At 46.0% G+C, this 18611-nt stretch overlaps 2 protein-coding genes across 5 annotated transcripts in view; one reads left to right on the top strand and one right to left on the bottom strand.

Annotated features, from left to right (window-relative positions):
- Positions 1–7570, top strand: part of HNRNPAB (heterogeneous nuclear ribonucleoprotein A/B) — a 28200-nt gene extending 20630 nt beyond the window's left edge. For 2 of the 4 annotated variants that reach the window (XM_027898923.1, XM_027898919.1), the window contains one exon: positions 6982–7570. The gene's annotated coding sequence lies outside the window, so the exon portion shown is untranslated. Of the gene's footprint in view, positions 1–2792; positions 4707–6981 lie in introns of those variants that run through there. The other 2 variants (XM_027898917.1, XM_027898921.1) reach the window with 2 other exon arrangements.
- The window catches only part of COL23A1 (collagen type XXIII alpha 1 chain), a 169720-nt gene continuing 156606 nt past the window's right edge, over positions 5498–18611 (bottom strand). The window contains exons 13-28 of the mRNA XM_027898912.1: positions 17825–17869; positions 17269–17346; positions 15754–15807; positions 15021–15065; positions 14470–14559; positions 14048–14119; positions 13206–13247; positions 12331–12357; positions 11834–11905; positions 11686–11739; positions 11378–11404; positions 10840–10893; positions 10183–10269; positions 8719–8796; positions 6459–6497; positions 5498–5565 (exon numbers count right to left, since the gene is read on the bottom strand). Of these exons, the coding sequence (XP_027754713.1) occupies positions 5563–5565; positions 6459–6497; positions 8719–8796; positions 10183–10269; positions 10840–10893; positions 11378–11404; positions 11686–11739; positions 11834–11905; positions 12331–12357; positions 13206–13247; positions 14048–14119; positions 14470–14559; positions 15021–15065; positions 15754–15807; positions 17269–17346; positions 17825–17869 (867 nt within the window). The 3' untranslated portion in view covers positions 5498–5562. The remainder of the gene's footprint in view (positions 5566–6458; positions 6498–8718; positions 8797–10182; positions 10270–10839; positions 10894–11377; positions 11405–11685; positions 11740–11833; positions 11906–12330; positions 12358–13205; positions 13248–14047; positions 14120–14469; positions 14560–15020; positions 15066–15753; positions 15808–17268; positions 17347–17824; positions 17870–18611) is intronic.

Here is an 18611-nt window from a genome sequence, read left to right as displayed (position 1 = left end):
AATGTTTTAATTTTTATGGTTTTTTATCTTTTTTTTTTATTAATATTTTTGCGTATCTTAACTAAAAATCTTTTTTTTCTCTAAAGAAAATAACTCCAAGCTTTCATGCGCAAAATTTTAAAAATAGAAACATGACATGTAACCTGCTGCAGGAAGATTTGATTTGTGTAATGCTTTAAATTATCTGGGCAACAGTGGGACTGAAAAAACAAGTGAGAATATGATAGTATTTCCCAAGAAGGAAATACCAGCTTTGGAAAAAAACCAAAATTTTTATCTATGTGCTGCTGTTTTACAAATATCAGTTCAAACCACAGTTATGCAGAAGTCTCTCTGTGCTGCCAGTTAAGGGACAGTGTCACAGCCTAAAATGTGCATAAATTTGTTTTTTATTAAAAATATCTCCTCTGGAGGGCAGCATTGAATCACCATTCACTGAGCAGGAAATCTGTGCTCTGACACACCTTTATAATACACATTATATTGACAGGCTGAGGAGGCAGGGGGTGGAGTTATTTACCGTGATAAAGCTGGAAATTTCTGCCATCTTATAACTCGAAATACATTTTTAAAAAAAATTAATGTTATTATTAACTTCAATTATTTGTGCATTATGATGGGTGGGTTCTTTCATTCTCGCCCAAGAGCCTGCTGTGATTTGGCTGACTGCAAAACCATGTGTATAAAAATTGAGCCTGGTTATTAGTGGGTTGTTATAATAATCTTAAAACCACAGGTCAACCTGTGTCATTCTCTGGGGATTATTTTGCACCATTGCATGGGATGTCTTGAGATGCTGAAACCTCCCACGTGTTTTGCTGGTTTGCTTAAGAATTTAAAATGCTAAATTATTGAAATTACAGAAGACAAAAGCTCATCTAAATATTTCACCTATTGGTTTCCTAAAAAGAAAAAAAACTCATCAGAAAGTTGCTTACCATTAGGAGAAACATTCTTATTTTTAAATAGGAGAAAAATCCATCTGGAAATCAATTCATCACCATTTTATACACAGCAAGTGTCAGAAGCAGTGAGGACAGGACTCCTCCATGGGAATAAAACAAAGCATGTGGCAACATCTTGATGATTTTTTTTTTTTTTTAAGTAAAATCTTGGTTCATTGACACTTGGAAACAGTTTCAGTTTGGAGTCAGATCGGGATTTCTCTGCCACCTGTTTCATAATCCAGAGAAATATTCCTGAACTCACTGGCCAAGCCACGATTCAGCTGCAAAAACTCTTAATTAATCTCACTTGTCCCCATCAGCACAGGCCAAGTCATCAGGTTCATGCTCTGGCAAGGGCCCTCTCGAGCTGCCAGCACTGCTGGAGTTACACATGTGGGGTTTTTTTGGCCACATTCCCCCTCTCCCCCAAAGTCTCCCCAGTTGGGAGCAGCATCACCACTCCTGGGGCACCAGGACTGACACGACCTGCCCTGTCTCGTGGCAAGGCAGCCCTGCCTGCAGAGCTTTGTGGCTGAAAATCCCTTTCAGGGCTTTCACGTGAGCTCTTGTGCCCTTAGGACTCAGTTTGGGAACTTTGCTTCCCTGCAGCCCCTTAGAGAGAGGATGTTGGTAGCGACTGGAAAGATAATTGTCAGCCACAATTGTAAATAGAACAAGCCTTAGAGAGAGCTGCTTGTCCTCTGCTCCCGGGCAGACATGGTTAGCTTAAACCACCATGCTTTCACAGGCATTTAAATTAGGGAAAGGAATTTTGGGTTTGTAAACTAGAAAACAAAAATAAATTTGTCTGAGTTTCAGGTTCCCCCAAGATCAGTAACTTCAGTGTGTGTTACCCAGAATGCCTGTTGATGAACCCATGGAGTCAATGTGCCAAATATTTTAGTGATCAAGAAAAATCAGTTGTTCGGTCTCAGACTGACCCACATTTCATAAGCATTAGCAGCATCCCTGTCAATCATCTTTATTGCTACTGACATGTAGTGGTAACGTTTTGCTAGGCACTTCAGGATTGCTGTAAAACAGTCTCACATTTTTTCCAACCAGAAGGGAAAACAAAAGAGGTTTCCTGGCGAAAAAAAAAATGCCCTGTGCTTTGTGAGAGACTGAGAGCATGACTGAGTTGGAGCAAGACTGCCAGTGCTACCTAAAAGTAAAATTCATCTTCGTGAGCTATTTGCAAACTCAAAAGTATTCAAAAAGAGCCACATAAACATTTTCATCTGGAAGGAGAAAATAATCAACTGATCTGGCATGCAGTTGCTGAGCAAAGCACATCTTTTTTTAACTCGTTGCAATAAGATCATGACTGCTCTGTATTTAACAACCTACTCTTCTAAATATGTGTGTGTGTGTGTGTGTGTGGAAGGCACATGGGAGTCTGAACAGATTTCCTCTTGCACTCTGTGCAATCCATACAAAACCCAACAGTCCCTCTAATGAAGTCTGTTGATCAGAATGATGTGATTGATAACCAAAGAATGGCTGGGGTTTGAAGGAACTTGAAAGGTCATCCAGTTCAGAACATAAAGGCCAAATGCACGATCTCAGCTGAGGACCAGGAGGGACTCCAAAGTGCTGATCAGAACCACAGTCCCTGCTCTGCTCCCCACAGAGCTCCACTGCTTTGGTGGTGGAAGGGCTTGGTAGAGCAGATGGGCAGTAACCCCCCTGGTTTCGAGGTTTAGGTGATTCCAAACGAGCTCTTCCTCCCTAACAACCGATGATGTCCCGGGTGCTGTGGCAGCAGAGCTCTGTGCTGGGAGGGGGACGGTGAAGAGCAATAGGTAAAGCACAATTCTGGTATTCTGTGTCAATGTTTTGCAGGCCTGGCAGTGGTCACAGTTGATGCCTACAAGCACTGGATATTCCACAAGTTGAAGACGGAATACTGACTTGTTTACCTGAAGATAGGACTTCGGGGTATTTCCTCAGAGAAAATATAAATTTTAATATAATTTCATAAGCTTTGGAGGTTAGCTTGTCTTGTAGCTTCAGTGATATCAAACTTCTTCAAGTAGGAGCTAGATAGAAAGCTGTTTAGTTTTTGCCAGCGTATGTAAAACAAGACTTTTCTATCTGCATTGTAGATTGTTTGTGGACACTTCCAGATTCTTGTGCTTTCTGCAGTCATTCTGGGGACTGAACTCTCATTGATACTGAAAGAGGTTCCGTGATCAGGACACGGGCAGGAATTTGAGTGTAGAAGAGCCCACAGTGTGGTTTGGAGTAGTGAGTTGCTTTTAGTTTGGAGATGACTGGGGCAGATGGGAAGAGCAACTGTACATTAAGGGAACAATTACAGATCTTCCTGGCGACATCAATGAGAGATTTGCCTTCAACCTTTCACAGAAGATTTTTTTAGCTTTAATTTGGGACAATAAAGGGGTTTTTCAAAAGCACTAAAAGCCAGTGGGAGCTCGCTAGCTGCTCCTTATGCCTTTAAAAACCCCTACACCAAAAGTGATAGCTAAGAACATGAAATGGAAGTAAATAAAATGCATTTTCATTGCTGTTTTGAGTTACATAATTCTTGTTTCTTGATTTGTTAGTTGATATGAATTTACATGGATTTAATCTATATGGTGACCAAGAAAATGGTGAGTAACTGGTGAAGATGCCAAGTATAGCCACAAGTGATGTGTAGGTGTAGACCCTAAGCAGCCAACAATGACAGGTAACAATTTCACTGCCTACAAGCCCTTAAGTCTCCTGTGTCCACACCCAGCAAGGCAGATGGGCAGTGCAAGCATTTACCAGCACACAACACGTGCTCCCAGCTAAAGGCACGACCTCAAGGACACCCAGGACCCAGTCACAGGTAACCCACAGCCATCACCCAACCTGCATGGAGCACAGAGCACATTCCCACAACATTGTTCACAACACTGGAGCAGGAATTCCTGTAGCACCAGGTCAGCTTGTACAGGGCAGTTGCACCTGGACAGTCATATCCCTCTCAATTCTCTCTGGCAGTAGCTGCAGTAGGAGTGGCAGTGAAGCAAGAATCTAACAGAGGTTTTTGGATCTACTCAGGGCACCGAAAATGACTCCAGTCTGTGTTCTCTAAGATCAAGGCCACAGAGAGCCCTGATATCATCTGTTTGATATCGTGGTCAGGCTCTTCATTTCATCTAAGACGCCCACACAGAACCCAGCAACCTGTCTGGGGCTAAAGTATTTCCTCCAGAAATGATCTGTTACATCAAAAAAAAGGCATTAAGGTGATGGGGATTACATCACTGGCCTGGTTAGGATTAACCAGTCTCACCAATAAAAACCCACAGCTTGCTTGTTTGAGTTTGTGTAGCTTCAGCTTCTACCCATTGGATGGATGTTTGTACATGTTTCTCTGTTCAGTTTAAGAACTTGTTAATAGAAAGTGTCTCCTCCCTATAAAGGAATCTGGTTGCCTCTTGATCCTCATTGTAAGCTGAACAGACTCAGCTGTAAACCATCCTTTTCCTCTTGGAAATAATTTTTTATGGCTCTCTACTGCACAGCCTCTGTTTTTTTTAACATCTCAAGAAAATGGAAACTGAGGAATAGTTTTTAATGGATCTCGCAGTGGCATATGCAGATATCAAAATAATAATCCTTTTATTCATTGCCCTGCTCTCCGTGGGATGTGCCTGAGATAGTTTAAAGAAAGAGACTGAAAAGGGGGAAGAGAAGAAAGAAGACAAGAGGAGTGTGCAGAGTTAGAGTTTTACAGTTAAAACCATGTAAACCAAGAAAAAAATAAGTAAATGAAACCCACAAACCAAGACAATTAAATACTCCAAACTCCCAAGTTCTAGGAATCCCAACAGCAAAATTATATGCTCTGTTGTTTAAGAAGGGACTTCAGCAGAGCCCTGCCTGTCCTGCAATTCTCTGCTCTGAAAGTATTGCCACCTTTTTGTGTTTTGAAATTCTCCAGCAGAGGCTTCCTGGGGAATTCGGCTTCCACAGGAACAAAGTGCTGGCACATCTTCAGGCACAGACCCCAGAACCAGGACTTAAAGGTGCTTCCCCTTGAGGGAAAAAAAAAAAAGCTTCTCCTGGTTGTAGAAATAACCAGAGGCAGTCAGGGTTGTTCTGCTCAGCCCCAGAGCTGCTGTTTCCACCCCAGCAGCGACGAACGGAGCTCGGCTTTGTCTCCTCTGCAGGTTGCAAGTCCTTGTCCTGTCTGCCCAGACAGTTGACAGCAGCTTCTTCCATTTTCAGGACTGCATCCTCTTTTTCTTTGTTTTCAGCCAGGTTCTTTCCCCCTTTTAATGTGCAATGCAGAGCAGACACAGAGGTGAGAGCCAGACCAGGACAGGGATTCGCCCTCAGTACTGTTAGTTCACACAGCAGCACGAGCAGTGAAAATACTGTTCATTCCCAGCTACTGGCAGCAGTACCTTTATCAAATCCTGGTGTTAACCATGTGTATTTTATGGCTTTGGGAGCTTTACAATATTTTCCAAGTCCGTAAATGTCAGAATCCGGTATAAAAAAAGGTCAATATATTACTGTCGAAAGTTTTTTTTTTTTCCTTTTTTTTATACAAAAATTAAAAAAAGATCAAACTATATCACATTATTTACATATTGTGCTTCATGCTTAGGGATCACTGAAAAAAGAACACACAGACAAACATTTTAATCAGAGAGATGCTCCATTCATTACACTTCCTTTCCTTATTGTTAGTATTACAAGGACTGGCATTCAGATTTCTTTTAATATTAACAAAACATCCAAATGACACATAATTAAAAACTTGGATGTGCTAAGGGTGTGCTCACATTCTAACTGAGGGTTTGCAACATGCTTGCTGTTAACTCCCAACTGCATCCATGTACAACTGGGTCAGTAATTCCTCTCAGCTTCAGTGTCGTACCCTTGGCAGAGAATGAGGGTCCTGCAAGTCTGGATTAAATCCTCGTGTCCCAGTGGACACTTCTGTCCTCCCAGGCTGCACTAGCACTTACAACCCCTGGCTCTTCTGGGTGCAGGAGATGGAGTGAATTACCTGCCCCAGGGGTACTGATTGGAGCACTCAGCCAGTGTGGTGGCTTTGGGCTGGAATTACAGGGGCAGAAGGGCCCTTGTTTGGCCATAAATGTTCGTAACTCTGCAACAAAGCAATAACCTGCTGTAAAACTCTCATCTCGAGGTTATGAGCTGAGGGAGTTACAGGAGCACATCTTGCAGAGTGGTGAAGCCTTTCCTGAGCTGCCTGGGCCATAATAAAAGCCTGAGCAAGCCCGTAAAAAGTCATTCTACCGACAGCATTAACAATAATGATTTTTTTTTTTTTGTGCTTAGCAAGTTCTTGGTGTTCCCAGCACCAGCCTAGAGCAGTGGAGAACAAGACATGAAGCTGCTGGAATGCTGCTCTCCCAAGGCATGACGTTGTGTCTGCCAGGCTTGTAAGGGACGTGCAGCAGGGCAAACAATCACCATGCAGCCAGAAAAATTACTCAGGGCTTGTTCGAGGACATACAGTGGTTAATATTACTGTACCTTATGCCAACATCCTGCTACTGGCAGTCCGTCTGGTCCCTGCAAAATTGAATTTACAGATTCAGTTTTCTTGACAGTGGCTGAAGCGTCAGGCCCCAAAAACCTGAAGCTCAGTTGTCACAACAGCGAATCGTTTAGCAGCACTGTTAATTACCATGCAAAACCCATTTACTGTATATGCACAAAAATAAATATGCAGGCAATGTAGTCCATGTGTCACACACAACACAAAATTGAATGCACCCCAGGGTAAAAAAAAAAATCAGAAATCTACACTTTCTGTTTTCCTTTAAACAAAAGAGAAAATGTGAACAAATATAAAGGTTTGAAACCACAGTTCATTAACTTCATGATCTGTTTTATAAGGTAGTGGTTTTTGCAATCAGACATAAATATGGAAAGCATGATGTGGAAATGTACTTTTTGTTAAAATGTGCTTTTCAGCTGGGGGAGGGGGGAGGTGATGTAGGTCTGTTTTTTTTTCCTGGATGGTATCCTGATTGTGTTAAATTCGATCCTGCAGTACTTAGTTTCTTTAAGAAATCTTGAGTTGCTGAACTGAATGAGATGGGATGAGTTGTGGACTATGCACAGGGAGTGAAAATACTTCTCTTGTTCCAATGGAGATTCAAGAAGCACACAAACCCCAGAGAGCCAGAGAAGAGCTCACTGACCCCGAGGAGAGCACTGAGAAGGAAAGGAGCCCCTTAGAAGAGGAACGGGCTTTGCATGACCAGCTCTTTTCAAGACATTTTAGAAGAAACAGCTGACTTCAGCTGCCTTCTGTGATGCTGGGATTTTTTTTTTTCAGGCTCTTGGATCTCCGATTCCATGAATTTCTGCATGTAGAGCCACAGAGAGCACACATGCACTGACCCTTCCCTCAGAGCCACCTCAGATTCCCCGGGGGGGGTGTTGGGAAGCCACGAGGGGGTGTGTGTGTGCAGCAGAGGGAACTGCCAGTGCAAACAGAGGTCAAAAAATGCAATTTTACATTTTTTTACTGTAAATGTCAGTCATCACATTTTTTGTATTCTGTATTGATTTTATATGTAAAATAGCCTATGCCCAATAAAACAGATGCAGTGAAGTAAGGTTACCCTCTCCAGCTACTCGTAGTGTAAGAAGTCAAGTTATTTTCATGTGCTTTTCTATGACATTAGTTAGAGAACACACGTTTCTCTGCAGACACGGTCGATGTTTTGGTCCATAACTATTAATAAGTACAATTGGTACATTTGCCAGAGTTGTCTGGGGGTGAAGGGGACAGGGGACAAGGTGCAGAGCAGTTGTTTGACTCAGAAACATCCTGACCTGCTGTTAGAGCAGACCCTAACACGGATGGTCCCACAGGGTTCATTTCTGCCCTGTTTTTTTTCTCCTTCCTCAAAATACTTACTTTGGCCATCCTAAATCTCCACGCCTTTCTACCACGTTTCACTCGAGTGATTCCAGATTAACTGGTCATGTTGGAGTTTCATCTTGGAGAAATCACCTACTGCAATTTACAGTGCCTTCAGTACAGATAGGGCCTGTGTTTTCTGTACAGTTAAAATGGGAGATGCTTGGTAAATGGAACATCTCCGGGGAGTAAATATGAAGAGTTGGAGCTGGTCTGCTGTTAGGAATTGGTTTTTTTTTTTGTCACATCTGAAAGTAATTTGGCTTTTTGAAAGAGAAACAGCTTACTGCCCTTTGTTTCTCTGAGGACAACTGCAAATCATCTGACATGCAGCATTTTCTATGGTGAAAAATATGAAAATATAACAATGACTATTCGTGCAGAGCCCTTTTGGGGAGGAGAGCACGAACCTTCCTGTGTAACCACTGGACACAACCTGAGCTGACACAGCAAAGCCCAGAGTGCTGGTGACCCCACTCTGCAGGGCTGCCCCTTTGTTTGAGGAGAGCTTTTCCAATCCCAGCTGGGAACGGGACTCCCAGGGCTGCACCAGCACCAGGGGAACCAAACTGGGCCACAGGTGCAGAGAGAAACCGTAGCTAACTGTGAGCAGCGTCCTCTCCGCGATCTCCCGTGGTTCACACTCCTTGTCTAAAGTCACTTGAACTGGGAGCAGGAAGCAGGCACAAGACACTGGCATCCTTCCCCAAATGCCAAAGTGAAACATCTCCTTCCAGCCCTGCTCCCTTGTGTCCTTCCTCTCCAGGGAGGGATTTGTTTCTCAGGACAGGAGGGCTTGGCCCCAGCAGGAACACACACAACAGGCATGCAAGAAAAGACGGAGAGCAGATACTGTACCAAAGGGCAGGGCATGCTCACCCCATCCAGGCCTGGCAAACCTGGCTGCCTTTTGCTGCCTGCAATGCTATGATCTCCCTGTTTGGAAAGACAGCTGCTTGTTGAGAATGATAAAGGAGCAGAAGTAACTCAGACAAGACATCCAAATTTCAGCAGAGGAGGAGGAGGAGGAGGATGGGTCTAGAGCTTCACAGCTCCGTTTCTGATGACACAGCAAGTCAGCAGAGTGGTTTTATGGCAGGGAATTCACAGACACGCAGAGCCTGCCATCTGGGAAAGATCATCTGTGCATGAACCAGAGATCCACGTTTGTAACAGCACAGTCAGAGAGGTAAGAGGTAAATCACCCAACGTGTTGAGGGAGGAAAAAATTAGTCGTAGTTCACATTCAATCTCCCAACAAAATAAAGCACATTGCCTAAAGGAGCTTTTTGCTGGTATGGTGGGGCTACACAACAGCTTTGGGTGCCATAGCTGTGTTGGCAGGGTGAGGAAAAGTCACACATTTAGACAAGAAATGGGGGTTTGGATCGTGTTAGAGCAAGTACCTGGCACTAATCTGTGCCTCAGATCTCAGGTCTTAAACAGGTACATTTAAGTAGTTTCAGTTCAGTATTTGATACTTTTCATCCTGCACCCCCAAAGTACTTTAGGGAAAGGATCTCTCTGGTTTTAATCATTATGTGAAAAACAGCACTGAAAAGGAGGTAAATTTTAACAGGTCAAATCAACCTAGATTTTTTTTTTTTTTTTTCCCTCTGGGCTCTATCAAGTGAATGAGAGGTTCTGGAAGTGGACTTGGGAGATCCAGGTTCCCCAGGCTCGAACACCCAGGAGGTTTCCTGGAAAGCCTGTCTTTGTACACACTGCACAGTGGTGGCCCAGGATGTGTCTGAGAAGGGACAGATCTGAGCCACAGGCAGAGAAACCCAGGGAGGTCTCTTCTCCCAGAGGCACTTATTGGCAGCCTGGGGAGCTCCAGCTCATCCATCACTTCTCTTCAGCACAGCTCTGATGCCATCAACTCCCAGCATTCTTCCCCAGGCTCGTCCCTCGCTGGGTTTGCTGGGATGGAAGGGACAGAACTGACCTTGTTTTCGGATCACCTCCCATCCACAGCACCGAGTTAACTCCCTGATTTCAGACTTCACACTCTCTCCTGAAGGGCTCTACTGAGGTCCATTGTTCCTGACTACAATAGGAAGGTCTTTACGCAAAGATCCTCTGTTTTTACTGCTGTGGCTTGCTCCCATCTGGCCAGTGAGGAGCCCTCAGAGCGAGCAGTGAACTTCCAGCAGTGCAGATAAACCAGTAAGAAAAGTGAGAAAACAATAACCATCTGCTCTGATTTACTGCAAACCAGAGAGCTCCCAAATCCTCCCTCCTTTTCCCTGGGCTGAAAGGCTGTGGCTCCTTTTCAGCCCCAGCAACCCGAGCTGAGGGGGAGTGAAAGGGAAGACGTACCACAGGACAGGGCTGGTCCAGTCCAGGGGGGCCTGGTTCCCCCTTCTGCCCCTTGGCTCCTTTTCTCCCTGGTATTCCTCGCTCACCCTGTCAGCACAGCAGGAAAATATCAGGAAAAAGGAGAAGGAACACCTTTGCTTGATGTCTCACAGCACTTACACTCCTCACCCTGAGTGGGGACATTTTGCACAAGTGTAACCAGCTGAGTAATTAAATCATGGTGAAAACCTTCAGTTAAAAGCTGGGTGGAGATACTGTAATAGATAAATGACTGACTAAATGTTGGTATCTCACAGCAAGTGGGAGCAGCAGCTTCCAGCCACTGCCCTAGACTCAGCTGGGCATCCCTTTGTTTAAGTGAAACCTTTGACCTGGATCTATTTCCAAGGTCTAGAAACCAAGACCAGCAGTTCTTTGCAACCTGGAGCTGTCAGGCTGCTCCATTTCCCCACAGTGGTTGTGCTGTGGGTGGGGGGGTCAGGCTTACAAAAAGTGGGTAGGAGGGCCTGGGACTGGGCAAGCACTTGTGCTGTGGAAAAGGCCTTTCAGGAATTACTTGAGAAACAGTCTGGAGAGGGGAGCAGCAGCCAGGGCAAGCTGGCGGAAAGAACAGCCTGTCCTGCCCCTTGAGCAGCTTTGCTGCCATAACCCACTCACCTTCTCTCCTCTTTCACTTCGCTCTCCTTTCTCTCCTCTGAGACCTGGGAAACCCTATCACAACAATTTTTAGGTGAGGAAAAAGAGAGGGGAAAAAAAAAAAAAAAGGTTTTGTAAGTTCAGTCTGTGAACATCCTGGCATCTCAGTTCATCAGCCCAGCCTGCCATGGTGAAGGATGACATTTTCTTCCTGTTGACTTCATAAGTCAGCAATTTCTTGGGAAAGCTGGATGGGCTTCACCACAGCCCAGTAATGTTACAGGTATTAGAGAGTTTCATTTGACTGAATCCCACACAAATATCCTCAATTGGAAAAGGAAACCCCCACGGCTCCTTTATCTGAGCAGTTCCATCGTGCAGTGGAAGTATCCCAGGAACTGGTCTGAATTCAGCCCTTTCCTACAGACATCATTCCATGGGCACTGTGTTTAAGGGAGAGTAATCTGTACAGTCCTAGCTAAATATTTACCCAACAGTCTCAAGTTACATGCACGTTGTTCATGTTTGTACATAAATAATTAATGGTTTCCATACTCACATCCAATCCTGGCTCCCCGGGCTTTCCCTGCAGTTGTAAAAATAAAAATTAAGACATAAAATAAAAATTAAGACATGCTGCATTGAGTTTGGTGTGGCAGACAAACTTCTATCCAGTTGGTGTAATTTGGTAGTAAGGGCACAGGCTCAGCCAAGCAACCCCTGGGGTTGGAGGCTGCTCTTTGTGACCCCCTAGGGTAGTGCTGGCTGGACTGGAGCCCTGGCTGGACTCCCCACAGCAGGATTTCACAGCCCCTGCTTTAGGGTTGCACCCCAATGCCACCTCTCCTCTCCCACCCCCAGGATTACCTTCTCTCCTTTGGTACCAGGCAAGCCAATGAGCCCTGGAGCGCCCGGCAGACCCTGGAGTTCCAAAGAAACAAGAAGGCATTGGGATGGTTGCTGTCAGGCAGGTTTGTGCCAACAGCCACAAATGAGGTTTGGGAAAACGACTCACAGCAGGTCCAGTGTCACCGTGGTCCCCCTTCTCACCACTGTCACCTTTTTCTCCCTTTGCACCATCCAAACCCTGCGTAAATTGAAATGGCATCAGCCAAGGACACCCAGAGCAGCCACCCCACACACCCACCCTCCCCCCTGCTTTCACCCACACTGCTGGTCGTGTTTTCCTCTGGGCCAAGCCATGCAAGAAAGGAGTTGAACGTGCAGGTTGAAGCCTTTTGGTTTGGAAGCCCTGACTCGACATGTGCTGCCAATCCCCTGTGCTGCAAGGAGGGGTTTTACGTCGTAAATGTGTTTGGAAGGACAAACTGCTTGTTTTCTGAAACACCAACTGCTGAACAGTGTAGCCAAGGGATGTGTTGTGACAACAGTGACCAAAAAAAAAAAAAACCAAGCCAAAAAGTCAGTCTCCAGAGCTGACAGGCCTTTGTGAGCCTGTAAATAATGCACTGGCAGCTGGGAAACTGGGTGACATTTAATTTATTGACTTACTTTAGGTCCCTGGATTCCTGGAGGACCCTGTGGGAAAGACAATGGTGCATTTGAAAAAAAAAACACCAGAATTTACAAACACACCCTAAAGCTTCCTTCCCAAACCACTTCTTGCTCAAATTATGGTCTGACAATGGCTGGCCAAACATTTCTTTTCGAGACAGGTGGCAGTTTATTTGGTCCTCCAATACCAAATTAGGGGGAAGGGGAGATGGAAAGGACCACTTAGTGCAACATGGGACAAATAAAGCTCTGCAACGTGAGTTTTGGGGAGCAGGAACCCCCCTAAAACTTTGCTGAAGCAAATGGCAGCAAGCTTGGGCATGGCTGGGACACCTCACAGGTTGTGAAGGTCACCTGGGAAGCCACCTGGGTTTTGACATGTCATCTGTCAAGGTGAATCTTGGACTCAGCAGAGACATCCTGGCCTTCCAGATGCCTTTGACAGCTGCTTTTGGAGCAGTTTAGACACCACTCCCCTCAGATATCTTTATCAAAAGTGCTTCACATGTTCACCACCCACATCCTCTCCCAGTGCAGCTGATGGCAAAAAACTTATTGACGTGGGCAAGTTTAGGGAACACGGACACCATCATGGTGGGGAACAGATTTCCCCATCCCACAAGGCTTTATCTTTTCTCCATCCCGAGGAACAACCTGGCTATTTGCAGAAAGTGCCACAAATGCTGATGCACCCCCCTATTTCAGGGGCTGTCATCTCTCCAAAGACAGAACACAGCTCTGTAGCTCTTCCCTGAATTTTTTTTGGCCTGGATTCACAGCAGCCCACCTTGATTAAACAAAGCAAACTGCCCTTGCCCTTGACTAATCACATGCAATAAGAAATCTGCAGCAATCACTTCTCAGAGTCCTACCATGGGGCCGGGTAATCCAGGGGGTCCAGGCTCAGGAATGATCTGTGGAAGGGAATTACATGGCACGTTAACAAGGCTGGGCATAGAGGCAAGACAGTTCAGCAATGGAAACCTCACAAAACCCAGAATCACGTTTTGAAGCCCTCTGATTTAATGGCTTTAATCAAAGGACCTGCTAATCAAGGAGTTGCTTCTAGTATTTATAAATAAAAATACCTTTATAAGCACAGGAATCATCAAAGTAGCCTCTAAAGTAAGAGGCCTGACCAACAACACTCAGTGCATTTGCCAGTCATAAAATGGATGTAGTGATGCCATTTTTTGCACAGACTGGAGGAAAACAGACTTTGTAATTAAAAAAAAAAAAAAAAAGCCATCAAAACAAAACCTCTCCCCCCCCCAAAAAAACCCCACACACAACAACAACAACAAAAAAAACCAAACAAACACCCTGAACAAAATTAGAACTTTCCTGTCATTTTTAAAACATAAAACTATCAAAACCTACTACTTCTTTTTTTATTAAGCAATAAGCATGAATAAGGAAAAAAAGGATGCAGAAATCCCATACTGCAGGGAGCTTACTGTGTTCTGAGAACAAAATTATAACAGCAGCATCCACTATCTCAACCATCAGTGCACAATCTAAAGTACCTTCGTAGTGCTGAGTGTGCAAAGTGCTCTCCCCTAACAAATAAACCCTATTCAGACACTTCTGGAAGATCTTAGTAGACAACAGATGGGTTTTGCTGGTGAATACAGGACTGGCAGGTCCAGCCTGCACCCCCCAACTTTGCCTGACCCCACATCACGGAAGAGGCTTTGTGTTGCCGAAATCTTACATGATTATTCTGCAGACATGGTGAGCCGGTGTCTCCTTTTTCTCCTTTGTCTCCTTTTGGCCCTTCTGCTCCCTAAAAGATAAAAATGAACCCTTTTTGTGGTGCATCTTTCAGGAGAGCAAAAACAAGAGAGAAAAATACATTTGTCCCCCTCTAAACTCCAGCCTTGGCTCGAGCAAAGCTCGTGTTCATCCCTTGGGTGGGGGCTTTGAAGAAAGATCTTCTCCTCCTTGGTACCTTCTGAACGAGCTGTTACCATCAGCCTTAGAAATGCAAATTCGAAGCTGCTGCGTTCACCAGCTCCGTGGACACGTGGTGTGGACAGGTCTGCTTAAATCTGCCGACCTGGCCACGCTCTGAGCATTTGTAGGAGTGACATTAGAAGACCAAGTAGCAGATGGACAGGACAGGGAAGGACCTACCGGTGGACCCACTAAGCCCATTTCTCCCGTCTCTCCTTTCTGCCCCGTGATCCCCGCGCTGCCCTGGTCACCCTTGGCTCCTTTGGGACCCTGCAAGTTGACAGAAAACAACGTGCTTAGGAGAAAACTGTTAAAAAAACACCCAAACACAACAGCCCCTTCTGCCTTTCCACCTCTGCCTCCGCATCGCAGCGAGAACACGTTTGAACATTTGAACTCACAGATGCCAATTTTGTGGGCCTAGCAGGATTTGGCTGGGCCACAGCAGGGATTGCAGCCATTAGGGTCAGGAATTTTTATGGAAAAAAATTGGAGGCAGCATCTGATGACCCCACTCGTGAAAGGAGCCCCTTTAGCTCGGCAGATGTGGCCAGGAGCAGCATCGGCACGCTCAGAGCGGGGCACGGGCCGTGGATTCAAGGAGACACAGCTGACATTACAGAGCACAGCTTGCTCCTGGAAGGCTGGATTTGCTCTTCACAGACACAGAGTGTTTGTGGGTCTGTTTAATTTGGCTCCTGCAAGGTCTCACCTGATCCAGCCCAGCTCACCTTTTCACCGTCCAGTCCAGGTGGGCCCGGCAAGCCCAGCTCTCCCTGAAGGGACACAAGGAAAGGGAAGTACGTGGTAAATTAAGTCAGGAAATCATCTCAGGGAAGCATTCTGCAAGGAAATGAGTTACTCACACACAACCATTGTGGTTATGGGTTTGCCTCTGCTGGGCTCAGGACCAAGGAGGACCAGCATTACTGGTTCATCCAAATATGAGACCTTAGGCACTGAAATCCTGCCCCATCCCATTCCTCCAAGAGATGCTTTCCTGCAAATTACATTCTTCTTTTAAAGAAACTACAGCTGACTGCAGGGTACAGGCTACTGCTTGTGAAGCAGGAGGGCAGTAAATGGCACACGGGGAGGGTGGGACTGAGGTGGCTCAGCACAGTCATTGGCATTGCCAGCCCCTCTCACAGCTGCTTCTCCCATTTACTTCTGCCTCCTGCCACAGTGGTCTCAGAGGGGCTAGGATTTCACCTGTCAGGTATGGGACTGGGAGTGGATTCCTTTCTGGGACAGCATCCTCTGGAAGAGGCTGGAGACCCGAGACAGATCAACAAAACTTTGGGTTTTGTGTAAAATCCTCCTTTTTTTTTCAGCCAGAGCAATTCCTTTCAGCCACAGCATTTCCTTTACCACACAAAGCCTCACATTCCCCCTCAGGCAGCATCTCCATGGGAGACTCTACATGGAGTGTTTCTTGGGAACACTGTCTGGGGTCGGGCTCACCTTGGGACCTGGAGTGCCTTGGGGGCCCGGTGGCCCTGGGGGACCCGGCGGACCCTGAAACACAGCAAACAAAACAGGCTTGATCATGACCTACATGACCATGGCTCACGACCCTCGTGCTGTGGGGATGAGCCAGGAACTCCCAGCCAGGATCTGCAGCAGATTCTCAGGTGATTGGGGCTGGCCAAACACTGAGAGGAGCTCCACAGAGTCACCCAAGTCACCCTCTGGCACGGGGTTGTTCACGCAGAAGAACACACAGTGGGAGTGAGCTGGGTGGCCAGGTGCAGCAGCACATGGGTTTAAGAGGCAAAATGCCTCTAGCCAGAGGTGTGGCCCCAAATCTGGTGGTCTCTTTTTGGGTTCTGCCTGCTCCAGCCAGCTGGCCTGGGGAGCAGCATCCTGCTGGGAACAGCCACAGCCAGCCCTGAAGGTGCAATTAAAGAGGGAAAACGAAGGAGTTTGTGTGAGCACTGACAGGAGGAAGCTGTTTTTCCTGGGCACTAGTGGGTGCAGAGACCACAAACCACCTCGAGACGAACAAAATATTTTCCATCTTGCAAATGGTTTCGAACGGCAAAAGCTGTGGTCTCGCTCAGATGAAAACCAAACCGGTATCATATCCTCAAGCACCTTTTTCCATGGCTGCACACTCCAATGCTGTTACATTTAGTCACACTGGAATCCTTTCCAAAGCCTTGCCCGTGAGACAGGTCAGTGCACAAACACTGCAAGCAGCCAACAAGCAGGAAAACAGCAAAGTCAGCGAGGTTCAGTGATGTGCCCCTCAGCAATCTCTGCATGCAGAACATGGGTGAGGGTCTGGCCCCAGCAGATGAAGCCTCCAGACATTTGATGGAGCCTCTTCAACCACTGCACTCCACAAACTCCACTCCCCAAAGCTCCATGCCATGCAGACATCTGGCAAACGGAAATTACCAGCACTTTGTGTATCCCTGCAGCCTGTTATAAAACAATTAGGATGGCTCTCAATTGTCTGTAATTAAGTATTTATTCTATTCAGCTTATTCCATCCTAGGGAAGAGGGCAGGGCCCTGCTCAGTCAGGCAAGTCAGGGCTTGGGTGCTGTTGCCCTTCCTCCTGCATCCCCAGTGCTGCTTGAAGAGGGTGTAGAGTGACAACACCAAGGGAATCACACCCTGCAGCTGGGCAGCACCTGAGCTGGGATGTGGCTGCTCACACCCATTGCAGCAGGTGTTTACATGGCTGTGTCACGTTGCTTCTACCTGCAGAATATCGACTCACACCCCACAGCTGGCTCCCACAAGCCTGAGCTCACAGCCTGGAGTTCTGCCACTGTTTTTTTGCTGGTACATCCGAAATATCCTCAGCCCCCAGGTGGAATAAGCTCTTCCCTCCCAGCCAGCTCTGTGCCAAGGCAGAGATCTTGGGAAGGAGACTCAGGACAGGAACAGGGGGTCACAATATCACCAGGGCAGAGCCTGGCAGGCTTTCAGCCCTTTCTCATTGACTGCAGGACTCTGCAGGGCTCACCTTGAGTGCATCCAGGATCCGGCCGTCGTAGTCGATCACGACTGTGTCGCCCTGTTCCCCTTTCAGGCCAGGGGGACCCTGAAACCAGGGATGAATCCTATTAAATTTTACAGCACTGAGAACTGGGTGGGATGAAAGCAAAGACCTGCCATGCAACGTTTGGGGGTTACCACCTCACAAACCCCATGGATTTAACCAGTCCCTGGTCTGACAGCTGGAACTGCCATCCAGCCAAACCTCAGAAGAGCATCAATTGGTGTAAGGGAGAAGTGCATAAAAACCCTCACTTGATCACCGTTATTCCCAGTTTCCCTCTTGCAAAAAAAAAGAGAGTTACAGGATGGTCTTATTGTTAAGAAAACTGGACTTGACTGATTTCCTATAGCAGCATTTGGTACCTGCATAATCATCTGTTTCAATATGCACCATCTCTGTTTTCTCACACTGAACTGACCCCGAAGCAATTCAAATACATAATAAGCAGAAAGAGGTGGTGGGAAAAAGCTCAGGCTGAGGCAAACACACAGCTCCAAACTGAAATCCTGAACATCCATACCCGGGGTCCAACGGAGCCAATTCCTCCCTTCTCACCAGCTTCGCCCTGAAAATCAAAATCACATTTTTGGTTCAAAGAGACCAAGGGAAACAGAGAATATTTATCATTTGAAAACACTGTACCCACCCATAGGGATATGCTTTAGATTAAGTATGACACCAAGAAGGAACTGCTTCTCCCAGCAAAAAAATACATTCCACTTGAGAGCAAATATATTTCGCCACAAATAACGTTGGTGTGGGCTGGCTGACAGTGAGAGAGGGTCTGATTGCAGAGGGAGGGGAGTGGCCCACTGAGGGCTGAGCCCCTGGTATTGGTGATGTGCCACCCTCCAGCTCCTCTCCCTGCTCCAAGCGTGCCAAGCTTTGTGCTGGTTCCACATGGCTCTCTTTGCTTTAGGCTGAGTTTTGCATGTGGAAAGTTTCAGCCAAGATGTTTAAACCATTTTCAAGGGCAAGTTTAAGGAAAAGGGCTGTGCCAAATTGTTATTTTTTTTCCCCTCCTCATTTTTTTCCCCCTTTCCCTCCCTTTTTCTTTCTTCCTTTTTTTTTTTTTTTTAATTAGGGAGTTTCAAAAAGCCATAGAACTCTCACAGCAGTGACCTGAAATTCACTTCAGGATTCAAAAAAACATCCCTTTTGCCATACCCATGTAAATCCCTCTGCTGACCTAATTAAAGCCCTCCAAAAAGTAAAAAATGGTAAAAATGCAGAGAAACCCCCCCTAAATTCAAGAGATACCAGGGGGAACAACTGTTACTATGGATCTAGAAAAAAAACTTACTAAG

The sequence above is a fragment of the Empidonax traillii genome, unplaced genomic scaffold (genome assembly GCF_003031625.1).
Source record: "Empidonax traillii isolate 1590-97213 ecotype Southwest subspecies unplaced genomic scaffold, ASM303162v1 scaffold630:size906685, whole genome shotgun sequence".
Classification (NCBI taxonomy): domain Eukaryota; kingdom Metazoa; phylum Chordata; class Aves; order Passeriformes; family Tyrannidae; genus Empidonax; species Empidonax traillii.
The sequence above is the reverse complement of the archived record's forward strand: the minus strand, read 5'-3'. Positions and strand labels throughout refer to the sequence as shown.